Source organism: Uloborus diversus, chromosome 5 (genome assembly GCF_026930045.1).
Source record: "Uloborus diversus isolate 005 chromosome 5, Udiv.v.3.1, whole genome shotgun sequence".
In the NCBI taxonomy this organism is placed as follows: domain Eukaryota; kingdom Metazoa; phylum Arthropoda; class Arachnida; order Araneae; family Uloboridae; genus Uloborus; species Uloborus diversus.
In genome coordinates, this window is record NC_072735.1 from 176,198,477 (window position 1) to 176,215,291 (window position 16,815).

The following is a 16,815-nucleotide window of genomic DNA, read 5'->3' on the forward strand; positions in this document are numbered from 1 at the left end:
GCTTAGGGAGAGTCTTCTCCGTCCTACTCACAAGTTTTGAGGTGGTTAAAGACCTTTAAAGAGGGCCTGAAAGAGGTTCAAAACGAACAATGTTCCGAGGCGGCCGTCAACCAGCAAAACCGACAACAATGTGGATCGTGTTCCTTAATTGTCGGACTTTGACCATCAATTGACTATCAATATGGTTGCCGATGAACTGAACATGTCGTCTATGAGAAAAATGTGAGCCAACTTCATGCTGAAGCGCATTGCCTAAATGTGGTGCAAGTTTGCTAGTTTCTGGCCAAACACCAGGTGAAAGCGCTGTCCCGCAACCTCTATAGTCCTGACGCTGCTCTGGCAGACTTCTTTTTGTTCCCTCAGATTATTGCAGATCTGAAAGGCACCCGTTTTTCATCCATAGAAGAGATCCAATCAGCCGTGACGAAGACCTTGGGAGAGGTCCCCAAAAATGCCTTTCAGTGGCGTTTACTAATCATGACAGAGATGCTGGAAAAAATGTGTAGATGCCCAATCACATTATTTTGAGGAATCTTAAGTGCTTGTGCAAATCTGTTCAATAAATTACTTTAAAAGAAAAGCATTACTTTTGGAATGGACCCTGTAGTCTTTAGAACTGAAGAACATTTTTTTACATTTTTCAGGATTTGATAAACTCTTCGACATTTAATAGATAGGCTAAGACATTTGCTAAAAAGCTACAACCTAATAAACTACATATTACATTCAACAAAGAATTTTTTCTATTTATATGCATGCTTGTCCATAAACAAATGCATCTGAATTGGTTATAAGGTCAATTCTATGAAGTCTTGGAAAGTGGCTTTATAACAAGGTCCAACTGTATACCTATATATGAGGCAGTGAGAAGCAAAGGGATGTAAGTGGACATTTTCAAGTTTTGAGTAAAAAACTTTTAAAGTTGCGGTCTGAGGTAGCTTTCATTGAAATTTTTTTTCTAAATCTTGTTGCACCGCAGCACCTATACCAGGGCTAATAGCAGGGACGTGCACAGAAATTTTGGGGCCCGTCACAAATGACTTTTACGGATGACCCTTCATATTGTTTACCCGTATATTTCACCCCTCATTTTACAAGTATTGGCCCCCTTCAGGCCCGAGCCAAGGGGTGTCCCCCCCCCCCCCCCCGTGCGCGCCTCTGGTTGCTAGCACTACCTTTTGCCCCAGAACAGAGGATAGGTTCACCTATCATGCGTACGTTATCTCCAAATTTTTAATTTTATCACTAAATCCTTTGCTTCTCACTGCCTCGTATGAGGCAGTGAGAAGCAAAGGAATGTAAGTGGTCATTTTCAAGTTTTGAGTAAAATGCGTTTAAAGATAACGTCCTAGGTAGGCTTTCATTGATTTTTTTTTATAGATTATTCTGTATAGCAGGGCTGAGCTAATTCTATCTCTTGCCCCGAGACAGAGGAGAAGTTCCCCTACTATTTGTTCTGGTTATCTCCAAATTTTTAATTTTGCCACATACACCCCTTTGCTTCTCACTGCCTCATATGTGCTTTACTTCTTTTCATTAATTGCATTAAACTGGATCCATTAAACTTAAAAGATAAAATATTCATAGGTTATCATTATAAAGAATGACTCTATTCAGTAGCATATTTACCATGTGGCAATTGCGAGGGAATGAAAAAAATGTATCACATAGTTCTGTGATAGACATACTGTCTAACCACGGATTGTATGGAAAGGCAAATATCTGGTTTACACGCGGAAATGGAAGCATCTATTAGTTTTCAGGGATGTCAGATTTTGCAGATGTATGTTGGCCTCTAAATTAAGCAGAGTCTCATTCAAATGAGCGGAATATGTGCATAAAATTTTTATTTTTCCCCTCATTCAGATGGAGTCGCCTTAACTGGATGTTTGCCAATTCCATACAATCCGTGGTCAAACAGTAGGAACCCCTAAATTTGCAATGCCACAGAGCCCCCAGACCTGCATATCTGCAACTGGCTCTGTTGCTCTTTTTATGGTCGCAACATAATTGATTTTTTAAATATTTTTTTACAGGTTAATTATTCCACTTTTCCTGTTCATTCCGTCATTGCCCTGTGGAAGCTTCAAAATGAATTTCCTTTCTCAAGGGACCGACAGTACAATACATCGTACGATTCTTTGCTATTTTCATGCGTGTTATTTTGCAGTGTTTATGCCCATGAATGTAGAATTCCAGATCATCTCACCTATGGTGTCACCGAACTGATCGACAGTATCGATTTTCTTGAGAAATCCCATGACGTGTTAAACCATTTGGAAGCAGAATGTATAAGTAAGGATTCATAAGTGTTTTCTTTCCTCCCCATTCCCCCAGACACAGACACTTTTTTTTCAAGTTGTTTTAGTAGCCTTTGTTTAATTGTTCTATTTTTTACCAGGAGTGAACAACATTGATGCAGTGGAATATTTCTTGAGAATTTTTTATTTTTTCATTACGAAGGGGTACTTTACGCAAGAACATCAGGCTACTGTGTATGCTTTGCTTTCTCACCTTCAGGTATGTGTGAGTCATATTATAAAATACTTTTGTCTTGTGTGATTACAGCATAACTGTCAACTTACTAACATGTGTAAAAACAAAACAATTAGAGCAACGACCCCAGTAATTGGCACTTTAAGAGTTTGTCCTTAAACATATCTCTGTTTTCATTACTTAGAAAAAAAATATTCACTTGCAAATATTTTTGTATCAAAGAATGCACATCTGTGCATCAATTTAGTTCACTGAAAGCAAAAACATTTGAATAGATATTTTTATAAAAATATATGTATAAAAAGTTACCAAAATCACCAGTAATTGGCACCTGATACCCATAGCTGCCAACCTCAAGATAAAAAAAATAGGAGCACTTAAGGGAAAAAATAGGAGCAATGAGGATTAAAATAGGAGCACCAAATCGTGGCCTGTGCTAAAACTTCCTTCTGTACCATAAGCTTCTATAAGTTCTAAGCACCATTACAATGAGTTTCTGAATTTCCATGTTATATTTTTAACAAAACTACAACCAAGTTTAAAATAAAATTATTTTACATTAAAAAAGCATCATTACGTAGGTACATATTGAAAAGTAAAAAAAAAAACAAGATTACTGTTTGATTTAATAAACTGCAACCCTTTTTAAAAATATTCTTTCATATATATCCTACATGTATTGAAAATGCATTGCATAAGAACATATTGAAGATTGAAAAAAAAAAAAAAACATTACTTCTTATACTTGGAAGTCAAGCAACTTCATAGTGAAGGTCAAGATTCTTAAATCTTCTAAGTGGCCAGTGGCCACTAGACTCCAAAAACTTAGTGGCCACCACTGTCGCCAAGTTTTGAAACACAAACTGGAGGGGGGGGGGGCAGTTTTTACAACTTTCATTTAAAAAAATAGATGAATAGGACTTTGCACATTCTAAAATAGAGTTATTCAATACTTTTTTTGTACATGGAAAATTCAAGTTAAAACAGGTTTCTGATTTATTAAAAAAACAAATAAATAAATGAGAAGTCAGCAGGAACCTTCATTTTAGATGAAATAGTTTCAGCTTATAACAAAACCTCCGAGACAATAAGGATCAAACACAGATAAAATTTCCCTTTCAAAAAAAAAAAAATACTTAAAAAAAACATAACTTTTTGCCTTTTGTTATTTTTAATAGTTTACATTGAGACAAACAACCAATTCTGTTTTCGGAAACTTAGGCTAATAATAGTCTTGTCTACTTCCATGTTGCAAATGACCAAACATGGCAACAATGCGAAAAATTTAAGATGATAGATTTTTGAATTTGTTGCATTAAAAGTAATTATAAAAAATTAATAATCCTTAAAAAACTAAAATTTAGATGAAATAGACAGTTTTTAGCACATTAGCGTCTAAACCAATGAGGATAAAATAATATTCTAAAGAAAAAAATTTTGCATTTTTCAAGAAAAAAAATTAAGAATTTTCTGAAAAAAAAAGAAGCCCATTTTGCATTATTTTCAATAGTTTGCATTGCAATAAACATCTAATTCTGAAAACTTGGCCACTTTAAGAGTCTTGTGTACTTAAATCTCGCAAATGACCAAATATGGCGACTAAGTCAAAAATTCAGATATAAAATTTTGAATTTGTTGCATGAAAATAATTTAAAAATAAAAAATTCCCATGAAACTACAATTTAATTGAGAAGTTTTAGCACATTCGTGTCCAAAGCAATAGAGATAAGATGAAATTTTAAATAGTATAATTGTTTTCATTTCTCAATAAAATTATTTAAAATAACCAAAAAAAAAAACCATTTTGCAACACATTTTGCTTATTTTCATAAGTTTGCAGTTAAAAGAAACCACAAATTCTGCGTTGTCTTTGAAAACGGAAGCACTTAAGCATCGTCTACTTCCATCTTGTGAATGACCAAACATGGCGGCTACGTTTTGCACGTAGCTGAAATGCTCGATGAAAAAACGATGTTTTCCGATCGATCAACGCTCCCCCTCAGTGTTTATCCTACACTAATGCTTCCAGAGCATCAAATTGCCTCCTCTTTTGTTGAGTTTGTGCACAATTCCTGCCGTCCAGGATAAGGAAATTTTTTTTTTCCTCAGAAATCGAAAAGTGTACAAGCAAAGTCAAAAAAAACGGAGTTTTTTTGGAATAAATCGGATTTTCGGAGTACGCAATAAAAATCGGAGAAACTCCGGGAAAAACGGAGCACTTGGCAGCTATGTGATACCCCAGTGTATGACACCTTGCGATCCAGTAATTGGCACATGTTAATAGAACTGGAAAATCACTTTATTTTTTATTTTTAGATCACATACAAGTTTTATCATCATTAGAAACATAATTAATGTTTATTTAAAGTAGGTAATTTTACATAAATTAATTTTAAATCACACATCTTGAAAAAGTCGTGTTATCATGTCATCATTGAAAAAGTATTTTAGGGAAATAAAAATAAATTTGAAGTGTTGCATAGGAAAAAAATATCGAGATTATTGCTGTTTCATTAGTCGGCATGCAGTTTCGATATTATGAATTATAGCTGTTTCCATAGAAAAAGGAATATTTTCTCGATGATTCTAAGGGACTATAAAAAAGGAACCGATTCTCTACAGTCGCAATATCTGACTAATGGCCAAACATTTTAATTTTTTTCTCTCTTAAAAATTTAACAGTATTCTGTAGGATTCAAATCAATAGTAGAATCCATATAATATAGTTGTCGCAAAAGTATTAGAAATCAAACTAGTGACGTATTGCACAACACATTAGTGTTTATAGGCATATATGCCAATTCCTGGAGACTAGCAAAACTGAAGCACCAGTGAATGGCATCCATCATTACTTCAAAAATCCAAAAAGAGACAAAAATATATTTTTACCTGCTCAAAGTAACACCTTTCAACTAAACAAAACTTTTGACAACAAAATTTTAAAATTAAATTTAAGTCAAATTTTAATGGATTGATGCACATGCTTCCCTTAAGCCAGAGAAGAAGCTTTTGCAACAAAAATGGCTGATTTGACACAAGCCATAATTGTTTCTCTTTCCTATGCACTGCTACCATTTAGTAACATGAATTGACGTTAAAATCTTTAAAGTAAATGTACATTCTGTTGATATATAGCCTTCTACTTTTAAAAGATTGGATACGAATCTTAATTAAGGATATGTTTGTTGGAAGTGCCAATCACTGGTGACCTGCCAAGTACTGGGGATGTTACCCTATGTAGAGTTTTTTTAGTTTGGAACTTTTTTAAAGAAATTTTCAAATGACTAAAATTATCTGTTAAGCTCAAAGCCTTGAAACCTAATGTATGATTTGGGTTATTTTTTGGGAACAGTACTTATAATATGAAAACCAAATGCTTTTTTTCTACAGAAAAATTAGTATAATCTTTTTGCTGTAGTTCTGAGACAAACTATGTCCCGCAGAAAATTGCCTTTTTTCCACAATAGTCAGGGTCTTGGGCTAGGAATTTCAAACTTTTAGACAGTAAATTAGCCAAATTTTGAAAATGCAGTGGAATCTGCTTAATTTGACCACTGGCTTATCAGACCAGCCTCTTATTTGGGCCAAATCTTACAGAAGCAAAACAAACTCCATAACACAAGCTTAATATTATTCACTCATTGGGACCAAAATTCCGTTTATTCGGACCAAGGAACATGAGAACAAATTGGAAAAAAATTAAAAATCGCCCACTTGAAGCAAGTTTCCCCAAGTGGGTCAACGAACTTGACAGTTAGTGCTTTAAAAGCTAATAATGGTTTCTTGTAACTTTCAATGAAACCCAGCAATATTTACAGGAAATAATGGTTAACAAAACTCCTATTGCATGTCAGCACTGTTCTAGCAGAAATAAAAATTTCGGTGAAATTTGAAATTTCTTCAATTTAGCTGCAAAATACGTAATTTACATTTCATTGGAATATTTTTTAATGACCGATTAGTACTTTTTAGCACTTATTTTTTCTCACATTTTTAATTACTTCTGGTTGTTGAAAACTGGTTTTTTTCGCCACCCATGTAGAAAATTGACATACAACACAAAAACAGTATGTGTTGGACCATTTTGGTTTTAATTTATGAATCCAGCGTGTATTGTTCACACAGGATCCCATAGTTTCATCTGAAAAATGGTGAAAGAGTTCAAATTTGCTGTATGCGCTCAGTTTTTAATTCATTTTTCAAAATAAAGTGTTGGCAGTAAAATAAGCCGTATTATATTATTTTCTTTTTGAAATTGTCCGGATTGTTACTGCAGGGTGGCAACAGATCAGGGAGATCAGGGAAAAGTCAGGGAACTTTATCAATCAGAAAAAAATCAGGGAATTTCAAAAAAATAAAAATTCAGGGAACATTGATCAAATGAAGAAAAAAAAAATGTTTTTCTTGAAAAATGAAGTACTTTGATTTCCTGCAAATTTTCCGCCAATTATTTGTTTTTAAAAAGTAAAAATTAATGAGATGTGATTATATAGTGCCGCATATTTGTGCATCTTTTTCCCTTAAGGTCAAAGTATTCAATCTTAGGATGAGCTTCGTAAGATTGCTTCTGTGTCTGTAAAGTTGTTTATATTTCACCTAGCTTGAATTTTCCTTCCATGCATTCCATGCTATGTAAAATAAACAACCCTATCGGCAAAGAGGAAGCAGTCATTAATGACTTAGCTCCCTTGCCTTTACTCAATGTCTTGAAGTAATTAGCATACTGTTATCACAATTTCAAGAAAAAATCTTTGTTTTTTAAATTAATGCTGAAAAAATCTTAAGTTATCACTTGGCATTTTTAATTTAATTGCTAAAATTGAATTTTGACTGAAAATCCTCTTTTTCCCCCATGGTATTATTCGCTGTCACTCATATTACATGAAGGTTTTTTTATTATTATTATTATTATTATTTTTCAGACTTTAAAACTCTTTATTTTAAAACCATTTACATTTTGAAATAAATAATTGTTTTTGCTTTTCAATGTTGTTTGTTACTGTAAATTAAGCTAAGATTTTTTTTCAACAACTAATGAAATCATTTGAAATTGCATTGTGTACATAAGTAAATATTTTAATTATTTTTTAATAGTTAAAATGCTGTATTTATTCACTAAAACCTAAGTTATTGATTAGAGAATAGCTCAATATGACTGGTTGTTGAAAGATTTTAATTTGTTTTACATAAATATGTGTATTCTGCCGTGTGCGGGTAAAGGGCAGTAACTGCACATTTTTCATATTTTTGCAGTTTTGTCATCTATTGTATGTTATCTTTATTGTACATACTTGCTTATTTGGTTTCCGCTGAAAAAGAGACGCAAAAAAAAAAATAATAATAAAGTCTTATTCCAACATTTACCTGTTTTTAGTACTGAATCTACCACATATTTCCTCAAATATCTCAAAAACTAATTTCTGCAGATACTGCCGTTTACTGGCACATGGCAGTATTATTTACGTAATTAAAACTACATTACTTCTATACTTTAACTATCACTTGTTATTCTTGCACCAACAAGTATACTGCTTGAAAATTCAGTTCAATATTATTTAAATTTAAAATTTTTAGTTTTATCATGATTAGATACGTCTATAAGAGTGGTTTTAATAATTTCTTAGAATTCATATGTTCCTTTAAGTAAAGTATTTGTTTTAGATTTCGTGCAATATTTCTCTGTCGATAATTGAATATACTCTTTTTACCAAAAAAAGAAGAAGCATCTTTTTAGAACAGTATTTCAATTAACAGCTTAAAACGTTTTAAACACTGCATTTTATTTAATATGCAATGCTTATCAGGTAGGGCAAAGAAAGGAAGCCATTATCATTGGTAAGGTAAATCAAGGAAATTTGGTGAACTTAATCAAGGAAAAGTCAGGGAACTTTTTTTCCAGTTCCTGTCACCACCCTGTACTGTGTTTGAATTTCATTTTGATTTTATGTTTTATTTTCTTGTTTTAGGACACATTTGGGGAAAACCTTACAGCTCGCACATTGTGGCTCGCCATTAGTAACTGTTATGAAAGTTACATGTGAAGTGTGGTGCACATTTATTTTCTGTTGAAAAACATCGGATTTTTGTTATTTTAAAATCATTGTTTTGCTTACATTCATTCTTTCATGAAGATTAAACCATGTTGTGTTAAATACTTCATTGAATAGGTTAGAATTTTCATTTGAGGTACATTTTGTTTTGTGTATATCAGATTGATTTAATATTTGAGTTTTCCTTTCCCCGCCAAGGCCATAGTAACAGATTTATTCTCAAGATCAAGAATTGTCAACTGCAATCAATTTTAATGTAATGGAATGATATTCTGACATAGTGTAATGTTGCAAAAAGTAATTTTCATTTGGAAAGAAAAACTTGTGAAGCATTTTTACGTATTTTTATCATTAAAACTGTTCAAGCAATTAGTTGCATTGACTATTATTATTTACACTGTTTTATGCAATAATTCAGTTAAAATTTATGCCAATATCAACAGAATGTTCAAACAAGATTTTTTAATTCAGCTCCTGAAATTTGTGTCAAAAAAAATAAATTGGAAAAATAAGAAAGAAAAAAGATGTAATTTACTATTGTATTTTTTACATACTTTGCTTTTAAAATAAATTTATAAAATAAGTTTATTTCTTGTCATTTTATTCTTTTTTTTTTTTTTTTTTGCTATCTTCTCATGTTCTTGCTAATTAGATGCTACTTTCCTAGGCTCGCTAATGCTCACTGTTTACAATTACAATGGTTGCAATATAGTTTATTGTTTTGCCAAATAAAAGCAAGAATTTTGCTCCTCAATATCTTGAGTAAATTAACCCTTTGCTTCAAGGTTCGCTTTTTAACCCATCAACCTCTTAATGCTTTGTAAACCTGGTAGCAGAAAGGGTGCGACGCTTCTTGCCGTTTTGTAAAGTGTTCTGCACACTATTTTTGATTTAGACGTTTTTTTTTTTTTATTGAACGAATCTGTTGAATTTAAGTTAGGGAAATAGTTAAAAATGAAACAGGAAGAAAAAAATAAAAGAATTGAGGCAAGATGCTATGTCTTCAACATCTATTTATGAAGATGGACAGGTTCTTGTATAGAATAGAACAGTGCTGCCCAAACTTTTGTTTTCCCCGAGAGCCGCACCTCATATTAAAACGGTTGTCCTCAGCCAGAATACATATTAAAAATTTTCATTGTTCTAAATAATATGAAAAGAAAATTACGTCTCAAAAATTGTTGTCATTATTACTAGATGCTTATTTTATTAAAGCGAGGTTCGAATTTGACTTAACTATCTGAAGCCTATGTCTTAACCTGAACGAAAAATGGAATGATTTACGTCTTTGGTTCATTTCTTGAATCACCGCAAGGGGGCATACTCAAGCTCTAGAATTTCAAACAGACATCCATGCAGTATAAAGTTTAAATTTAGCATGTTCGATTTTCAGGCATTCTTTGTTGATGATTTATAGTGATGTGACCAATCTAATCCTGGTTTACCTTGCAGACTAGTTTTAGATTTTTAATTTGTGTTGCAGATTGCTGAAAAACATTCTGCCACCAGGGCTATAAAATAAAAACAAATAATTTACCATAATCATTGTGGCACGTGTTTAACCAAGGACTATACTACTCAATTTTATTAACAGAGTACATGCTTTCAAAACTTATGCCGAAAAGAAATGCAACGTTTCATCGATTAAATAAAAACATCTACCAGTATTTTTCTTCCTAAATTTTAGAATTTGGAAAGTAATGAGATTAGTCTTATAATTATTAAATTTAATTAATGTTCTTGCGTTTTATATTGAATACAAGTATGAAAGTAGGGTACTTATCAACCATTGACAATTTTTCTCCTAATTTGTTGCCAACTTATATTTATCAGTTTTGGGTCCAAATCTCCAAAGTGCAAGGTTGTGTTTAATGTGAGGTGCTTCATAAATGTTTTGATGCATATTTTAAATGGCTAAAAAAGTATTGCATTAAAATCTGAAACTCTAAATTTTTTGCTATTGTTAAAATTCTTTAGCTACATACAGATACGATATAAAAAACATTGAGAGATCTTTATCAATGACGCTCTCCATGTAGCATGAAATATTCATTGACTACTGGAGTTCCATGGCTTGGAGATAATTCTTGATACGAAGATGTTCTTAAAATGAACATTGTTTTGCCACAAAATACTAATAAACAGCCATTTTGGAATATCAGATTAAAATCAGCAAGAGGAAGAGAAGTGTACAACTTGACACATACAAATACAAATGTGACGACCAGCAACAGGCTCTGGGCCCAGCTAGGCTGGTCCTAGTCGGTTTATTAATCCCCAATGAAGATCAGTGGCTCTCTTAAAACTATCCAGCCCCTTTGCTCATTACTACCTCTTCTGGTAAACAATTCTAATTGCCCACGACCCTACTCAAGTAGTAATTTTTCCTAATTTCCAGGTTAGCCTGAGATTTGAATAGCTTAAAGCTATTAGCATACGAGTCGTATATAAGAAATTTAAACCTTCTATGACTATGTTTTGGGATCTGTGAGGGACAACTACAAATGTGATGACCAGCAACAGGCTCTGGACCCAGGTGGGCTGAATACACATTCAAATCTTACAAATTTTATTAAAATAGATTCGGGAACAGTCAAAATGCTTTTTTTGCTTACCTGCAAATCTACACTCAACCACACCAAAATATGTTTAGACATTATGCAAAAAAACTAATCAAATTTTTTTTAAGATAATTAAGATTTATATTGAAATTTAAGAGAGAAATTTTTTGGGAAGATTGCATCTTTCTCGTTGAATGAGGAAGTAAAAGGTACCCATCCTTATGTTGTCCAAATAGTGTACAATTTTAATCGCTTAAAATTTTCCGCATAGTTCCGAGTTTTCAGTAAACCGAGCTGGCATGGGCCCCAGTTACCATGGATTTTCAAGACTCTACTATAATAAGTTATAGTAATGAATGGAAAATTTTTTAGTAAGTTAATACATATAATGAACAGTTTCTGAAGTGGAGCTTGTGTGGATAACCCACAGTTTATGCTCAAAAATAGTGTACTACCTATTGATTATTCAATTTATTATGATTAGTTTTACTTGTATGAAAATTTTTGTCTTCCTAGAAAATTTCCTTTCACCTTTTTTTAGTATTCAGTTTTGTTTCCTTCAGCATCTAATTTTTAATATACTAAACTCAGTGGCACAACAATCCACGGTGACCAAGGCAGGCCCAAATCTGGATCCGGGCCGGGGCCAAGGCCTACGGTGCCATGGGACAAAGTGAAAAAAAAAAAAAAACAAATTTTCCTAATAAAATATTCTTTTTGTTATAAAAAATATCTTTCATAAAACGAATGAATAAATAAGCAAATGTGCCTAGAATTTGACTGCTGCACCGAAAAAGTCGGGAGGGGGGGGCGGTCAAAGGAGGTTAGGTGGGCAGTGCCTTCAAAACTGGCTTTGTTTTAAAAAATTTGGCACTTGAATTTTTCCATCGTTGTTGATTTGTCGTTGATTCTCTACTGTAAAACAATCCGAGACAGGAATTGGGATTGGAACAAGGATCGGGAAGGGCCACTGTAGACTCTTCCCTTCCTGTTCAAAATTCCATTTTAATTTGTATGAAATAATAACTTGCAGCAAACAGTGATTAGGGGTACAGTAAAACCTGTAAAGTTAACCACCTTTGTAAGTTGACCACATGTCTATGTTTACCACTTTTGTCAGGAACGGAATTAGTCCTATCTTATATAATGAAGGAAAACCTCTGTAACTTGACCACCTCTCTATCTTGACCACTAATGAACACCAAGTTTGGTTTGGAGTATTGTAAAAAATCCTTTGTAAGTTGACCACTGGGTTTATTTTTTAAAATTTTATTTAGCATTTTTTTTTTTATTATTATTATTATTTTATAGCTTTCCAAGAATATTTTTGATGCCAGACCAGCATTTTACCAACTAAATGAAACAGCAGCATGATGAAACCTCTTTTTTACACATGGGAAAACTACTAAGAACCCTTTTATTCTCCAAACTTGTTTTGCTTTTGTTGTTAACTGAAAAATTTGTAATTTTTGATTAGCTATAAATTTTTAGGAACTATTAATGCAAAATGAGTAACTTTTCATAAACAATAAATTTTTTTTTCGATCAATTTACTGAAATTTTAAATTTTTATGACACATTATACGTCATTCTGGGAAAATAATCTCGAAAAATATTTGAATAACATTTTAAATTATTGTTTCAAGTAATACTAAACAATGAAAGTGAGTTGAACAAAAAGAGTAAGTGTCAATTAGTCAAAAAATGCATACATGGTGCAAGAATTACGAAAAAAAAAACATTACCCCCTTTATAAGTTGACCACCTGCCTAAGTTGACCACCAAAGTAGTGCACCACAAGTGGTCAACTTACACAGGTTTCACTGTTCTAGTAAGCGAGCTTGTGTCGCTGGAGACATTTTTTATGGGGATCGATTGCAGAGTTCTTTCTCAGATGTAAGGTTGTTATTTAGCTCACACAATTCTGAGCTCATTGGAAGCAGATTTTTCAGGAGTGACAAAGGGTTACGAAACCAGCTAGGATACAGATATTGGTAACCCACAGTCAAAAAATTTTACATTGAAAATTTTCAGCTATTCATTGACGATATGGTAAATGATCTCTCTGGTTTGTTAGTGAAGAAGTATCCCGTCATGGAAATGACGTGAATGATCATGGATGCGTTGATGTCCTACATAGAAATATAAAGACGACAAACCAATGGCACAAATAGAAAATGTCTCTAGGGATGGGGGCATTTGAAAAAAAAAATCATCTTAAAGGGGGGGGGGTCCAGGTTCCAAGAACACAGTTTTAACCAATTTTTGATGTTTTTAGGTGTTTGGATGCTCCTCCCAGGAAATTGCTTTGAGATGAAATTTGAGATGCTCTGTAAACATTTCAGGAGGGTGTAGGGCTTCAGAGACGTAATATTTATTTTCAGACGAAATAAAGAAAGGGAAGAAACTGGTGGGAGAGGAGGGGGGGCACACAATAACCGATCCAATAATTTTCAGTTAAAAATTTTCGATTTCATTTCAAAAAAAGGTTTTTTTCCCAAAAATATTTATTTTTTTTCTTGTTAAAATCTCGATCTTCCTAGATACGGTTTTCTCTTCTTTTCAATAAAAAGAATATTTTAAAAAAACTCAATTCAGCTTCCTGGGGGGGGGGGGGGGGGCAAAAGGGCCTTGGCTGCTCCGAAAATTAAGGGGATGTGGGATTTAAATCAAGGACAAACTTGACAAGAACAAAGAGATCCTAAAATTTAACTTTTAGAATTTTAGTTTAGTGACCTTTTTAGGACTTGTTCAAAAATTTCCGAAAGAGACCTCCTTTCCCGTTCGTCCGCAATACATTGGTCAAGCATAGCCTCAAGTGCCATTCAAGGGATTTAAAATTCAAATGATTTCGGGTTGATGATCTCCCCTTCCCCTCACTTGTCTTTCTTCTACCCTTACCAGACGTGGGCTTAAAGCAGGGGTTCCCACCAAAGGTCATGGCACAGGAGGCCGCACCATTGAATTTTTGGGGTATTCTTTTCTTCTTTTTTGGGTGGCTCTCATTCTGGGGGATCTTCGTGGAATTTGAGGATAGTACACATCTGCTCTTGGGGGGTGATGAGCACATCGTCTGATTGTTTAAAGTGCTTTTTTTTTTAATTAAAATCTTCAGTTTCGAAAAATATCCGAGAGAGAGCCTTCTCCTTTCAACCTATAACTGAATTTAGTGTTTTTGAAACTTTAATGTCATAAAAGTTTTGGAGACGGTTCCCGAATACTGGTCGGTCTCCCTGACCAGGAGCGGACTGGGAAGACAAAGAGAGTGCCAACCTTAACTTCCAAAGGGCGCAAAAAAAAAAAAAAACCCGAGGGGGAGGGCACAAAGGCACACATGTTCGAGGACGCAAATAAAGTAAAATAAAAAAATAAAAAGAAAATTTGAGGGCGTCAAAAAAAAAAAAAAATGCTGAGGTTCAAGGGCACAAAAAAAAAAGGAGGTGCACAGGTTCGGGGGGCAAAACATGAAGAAAAAGACAAGCGCACTCAGGTTTGAGGGCCTGAAAATTCCTGATGTTGTAAAAAAAACAATTTAGCACAAGTCCAAGGGCGCAAAAAACATAAAAGAAAGAAATGAAAGTCGCCCTGGTTCGATAGCGAAAAAACCTAAAGAAAAAAAAAACAAAGTCGCACACAGGTTTGAGGGTGCAAAAAGAAAAGAAAAAGCTGAGGCTGAAGGGCAAAAAAAAAAAAGGGGGGCACAGGTTCAATGTTTAAAAACAAAGTCGCGCACAAAAAAAAAAAAAAAACGAAGGCGCACAGGTTTGTGAGAACAAAAAACGAGGGCGCACACGCTCAATGCGTAAATTAAATAACATTTTTAAAAAAGGTTCAAGGCCACGAAAAAACCAAAAGCGCTCAAGTTTAAGGGCGGAAAAAACCGAGGGCCCACAGGTTCAAGGGTGCAAGGAAAAAGAAAGGAAAGAAACGCAGTCACACAGGTTTTGAGAGCGAAAAAACTTTGCCGTTCGTCATGATTCTTTTGGTTTTTTTAAGAAAAAAGAATCCCAAAGCACACAGTTTATAAAAAAAAAAAGGCCTACAAAGAAGATGTTCGAGGACGCGTGGCCCTGCTCCTGACGTTTTTAAAATTACCAATGGGCTTTTAAAATAATAAATGCGCTTTTAGGACTTCAGTTTTGAAGCATTTTCTGGAGGGGGGGGGGGGGAGTTCTGCAACCACCACTCTTTCTCTAACATTATATAGTCTGATATTGCGCCTTTAAGATTTCAGTTTTGAACATTTTTGGAGGGAAATCCTTAATTACCTAGCTTTTTCTACTTAATGTCTCCAAAGATAACCTGAAATTGCGTTTTTAAATTTCGAAAGCTTTTCAGGGAAGGATCCCCGGACTGCTCCTTCCCAAAGATAGCCGAAAGTTCACGTCAGTTTTGGAAAAAAAAAAAACAAATCGGAAAGAAACCTCCTCTCCTTCTGTTTTCCTCTGTCATTACAAAAATCTCCTGAGTTGTGCTTCAATGCCGATATTATTTCGAGAGGAGAAATCCATAGACTAATAATAAGAGTTATTATTAGTCTATGGAGAAATCCCTCGAGTTCTCCAAATTCCTTCAACGTCGCCAAAGAAATAATAAAATTGCAAAATTTTAATCAGTAAGCTTTCCAGACTCTGATCACCTCGAAATGAGAAGATTGGGCGCCGAACATATTGGGCGCTGGGAACATTGGGGACCGAGAACTTGTGCGTCAAGAATATTGGGCGTCCAGGTTTTGGGCGCTGTTCAACATTTTCCCCAGTAAGCAAAATATCTTGCCTCAGTATTGCATAAAGGTTGACATGCAAGAAAAATCATCTTGCATTAATGCTGCCTCCCCAGCTAGCACACGAACATTCGGCCAACGTTAGCTTATTACGTTAGACTTATGTCGGCCTCTTACGTTAGAACATACGTTAAAGTGCACCGTCGGAAAACGGTTATCCAACGATTGGTTTCCAACGTTATCTCAACATTTTTCCAGCGCTGTTCCTACGTAAAATGCAACGGTGAACCAACCAATTCCAAACGTTATTCCAATGTAAATTACAACAGTTAAACAACACTTCTTAACATTATCCCAATATAAATTTCGACGCTTGTCCAACAATTTTCCAACGTTAGCTGCAACGTTAGACTGATTATTTTCCGACGCTATTTTGATGAAAAATCAACATTTAAGTAACTATTTCCCAATGTTATTGAAATTTAATATGCGCAACCTTAATAGTGTGCTACCTCAGATTGCTTTCCAGCCTATTTCATTTGAATTTTTTATTATTTTCCCTCATCAAATCAATATACTTTACCAAATATATATCAAATCATTATTATTTTACAAGCGTAGAAATAGAAATACTAAAAATTAAAAAAATATGCTGAAGCATGGAAATTCTTATATGCTAAAATAAATTAAAATATAGTAGAGAAATAGTTGCATCATGTATAGTATCTATAATTTATGTGACTTTTTGCCCTTTGTGACATCATAACCTTTATTGCTACCTCTGATTGCTCTCAAACCTGTTTCATTTAAAGTTTTTACTATTTTCACTCATTACATCAATATATTGTTTCAAAGAGTAAAAATGCTAAAAAAAAAAAATGCATTTTATCATTTCCCTATCATTTACAAACGTTTCAATAAAATATGAACAAAAATTAAGATATTTATAATTCCTTACCTTTTATTTTTCTGAATAATTACTCGA

General features: G+C 33.7%; 1 protein-coding gene across 2 annotated transcripts in view; it reads left to right on the top strand.

The window, feature by feature from the left end:
* Positions 1-9,030, top strand: part of LOC129222141 (uncharacterized) — a 42,876-nt gene extending 33,846 nt beyond the window's left edge. The window contains exons 9-11 of one of the 2 annotated variants that reach the window (XM_054856595.1): positions 2,037-2,295; positions 2,402-2,520; positions 8,463-9,030. In XM_054856595.1, coding sequence (XP_054712570.1) covers positions 2,037-2,295; positions 2,402-2,520; positions 8,463-8,537 — 453 coding nt within the window. In that variant the 3' untranslated portion in view covers positions 8,538-9,030. The remainder of the gene's footprint in view (positions 1-2,036; positions 2,296-2,401; positions 2,521-8,462) is intronic. The other variant, XM_054856596.1, reaches the window with a different exon arrangement.
* The last annotated feature ends 7,785 nt before the right edge of the window (positions 9,031-16,815 follow it).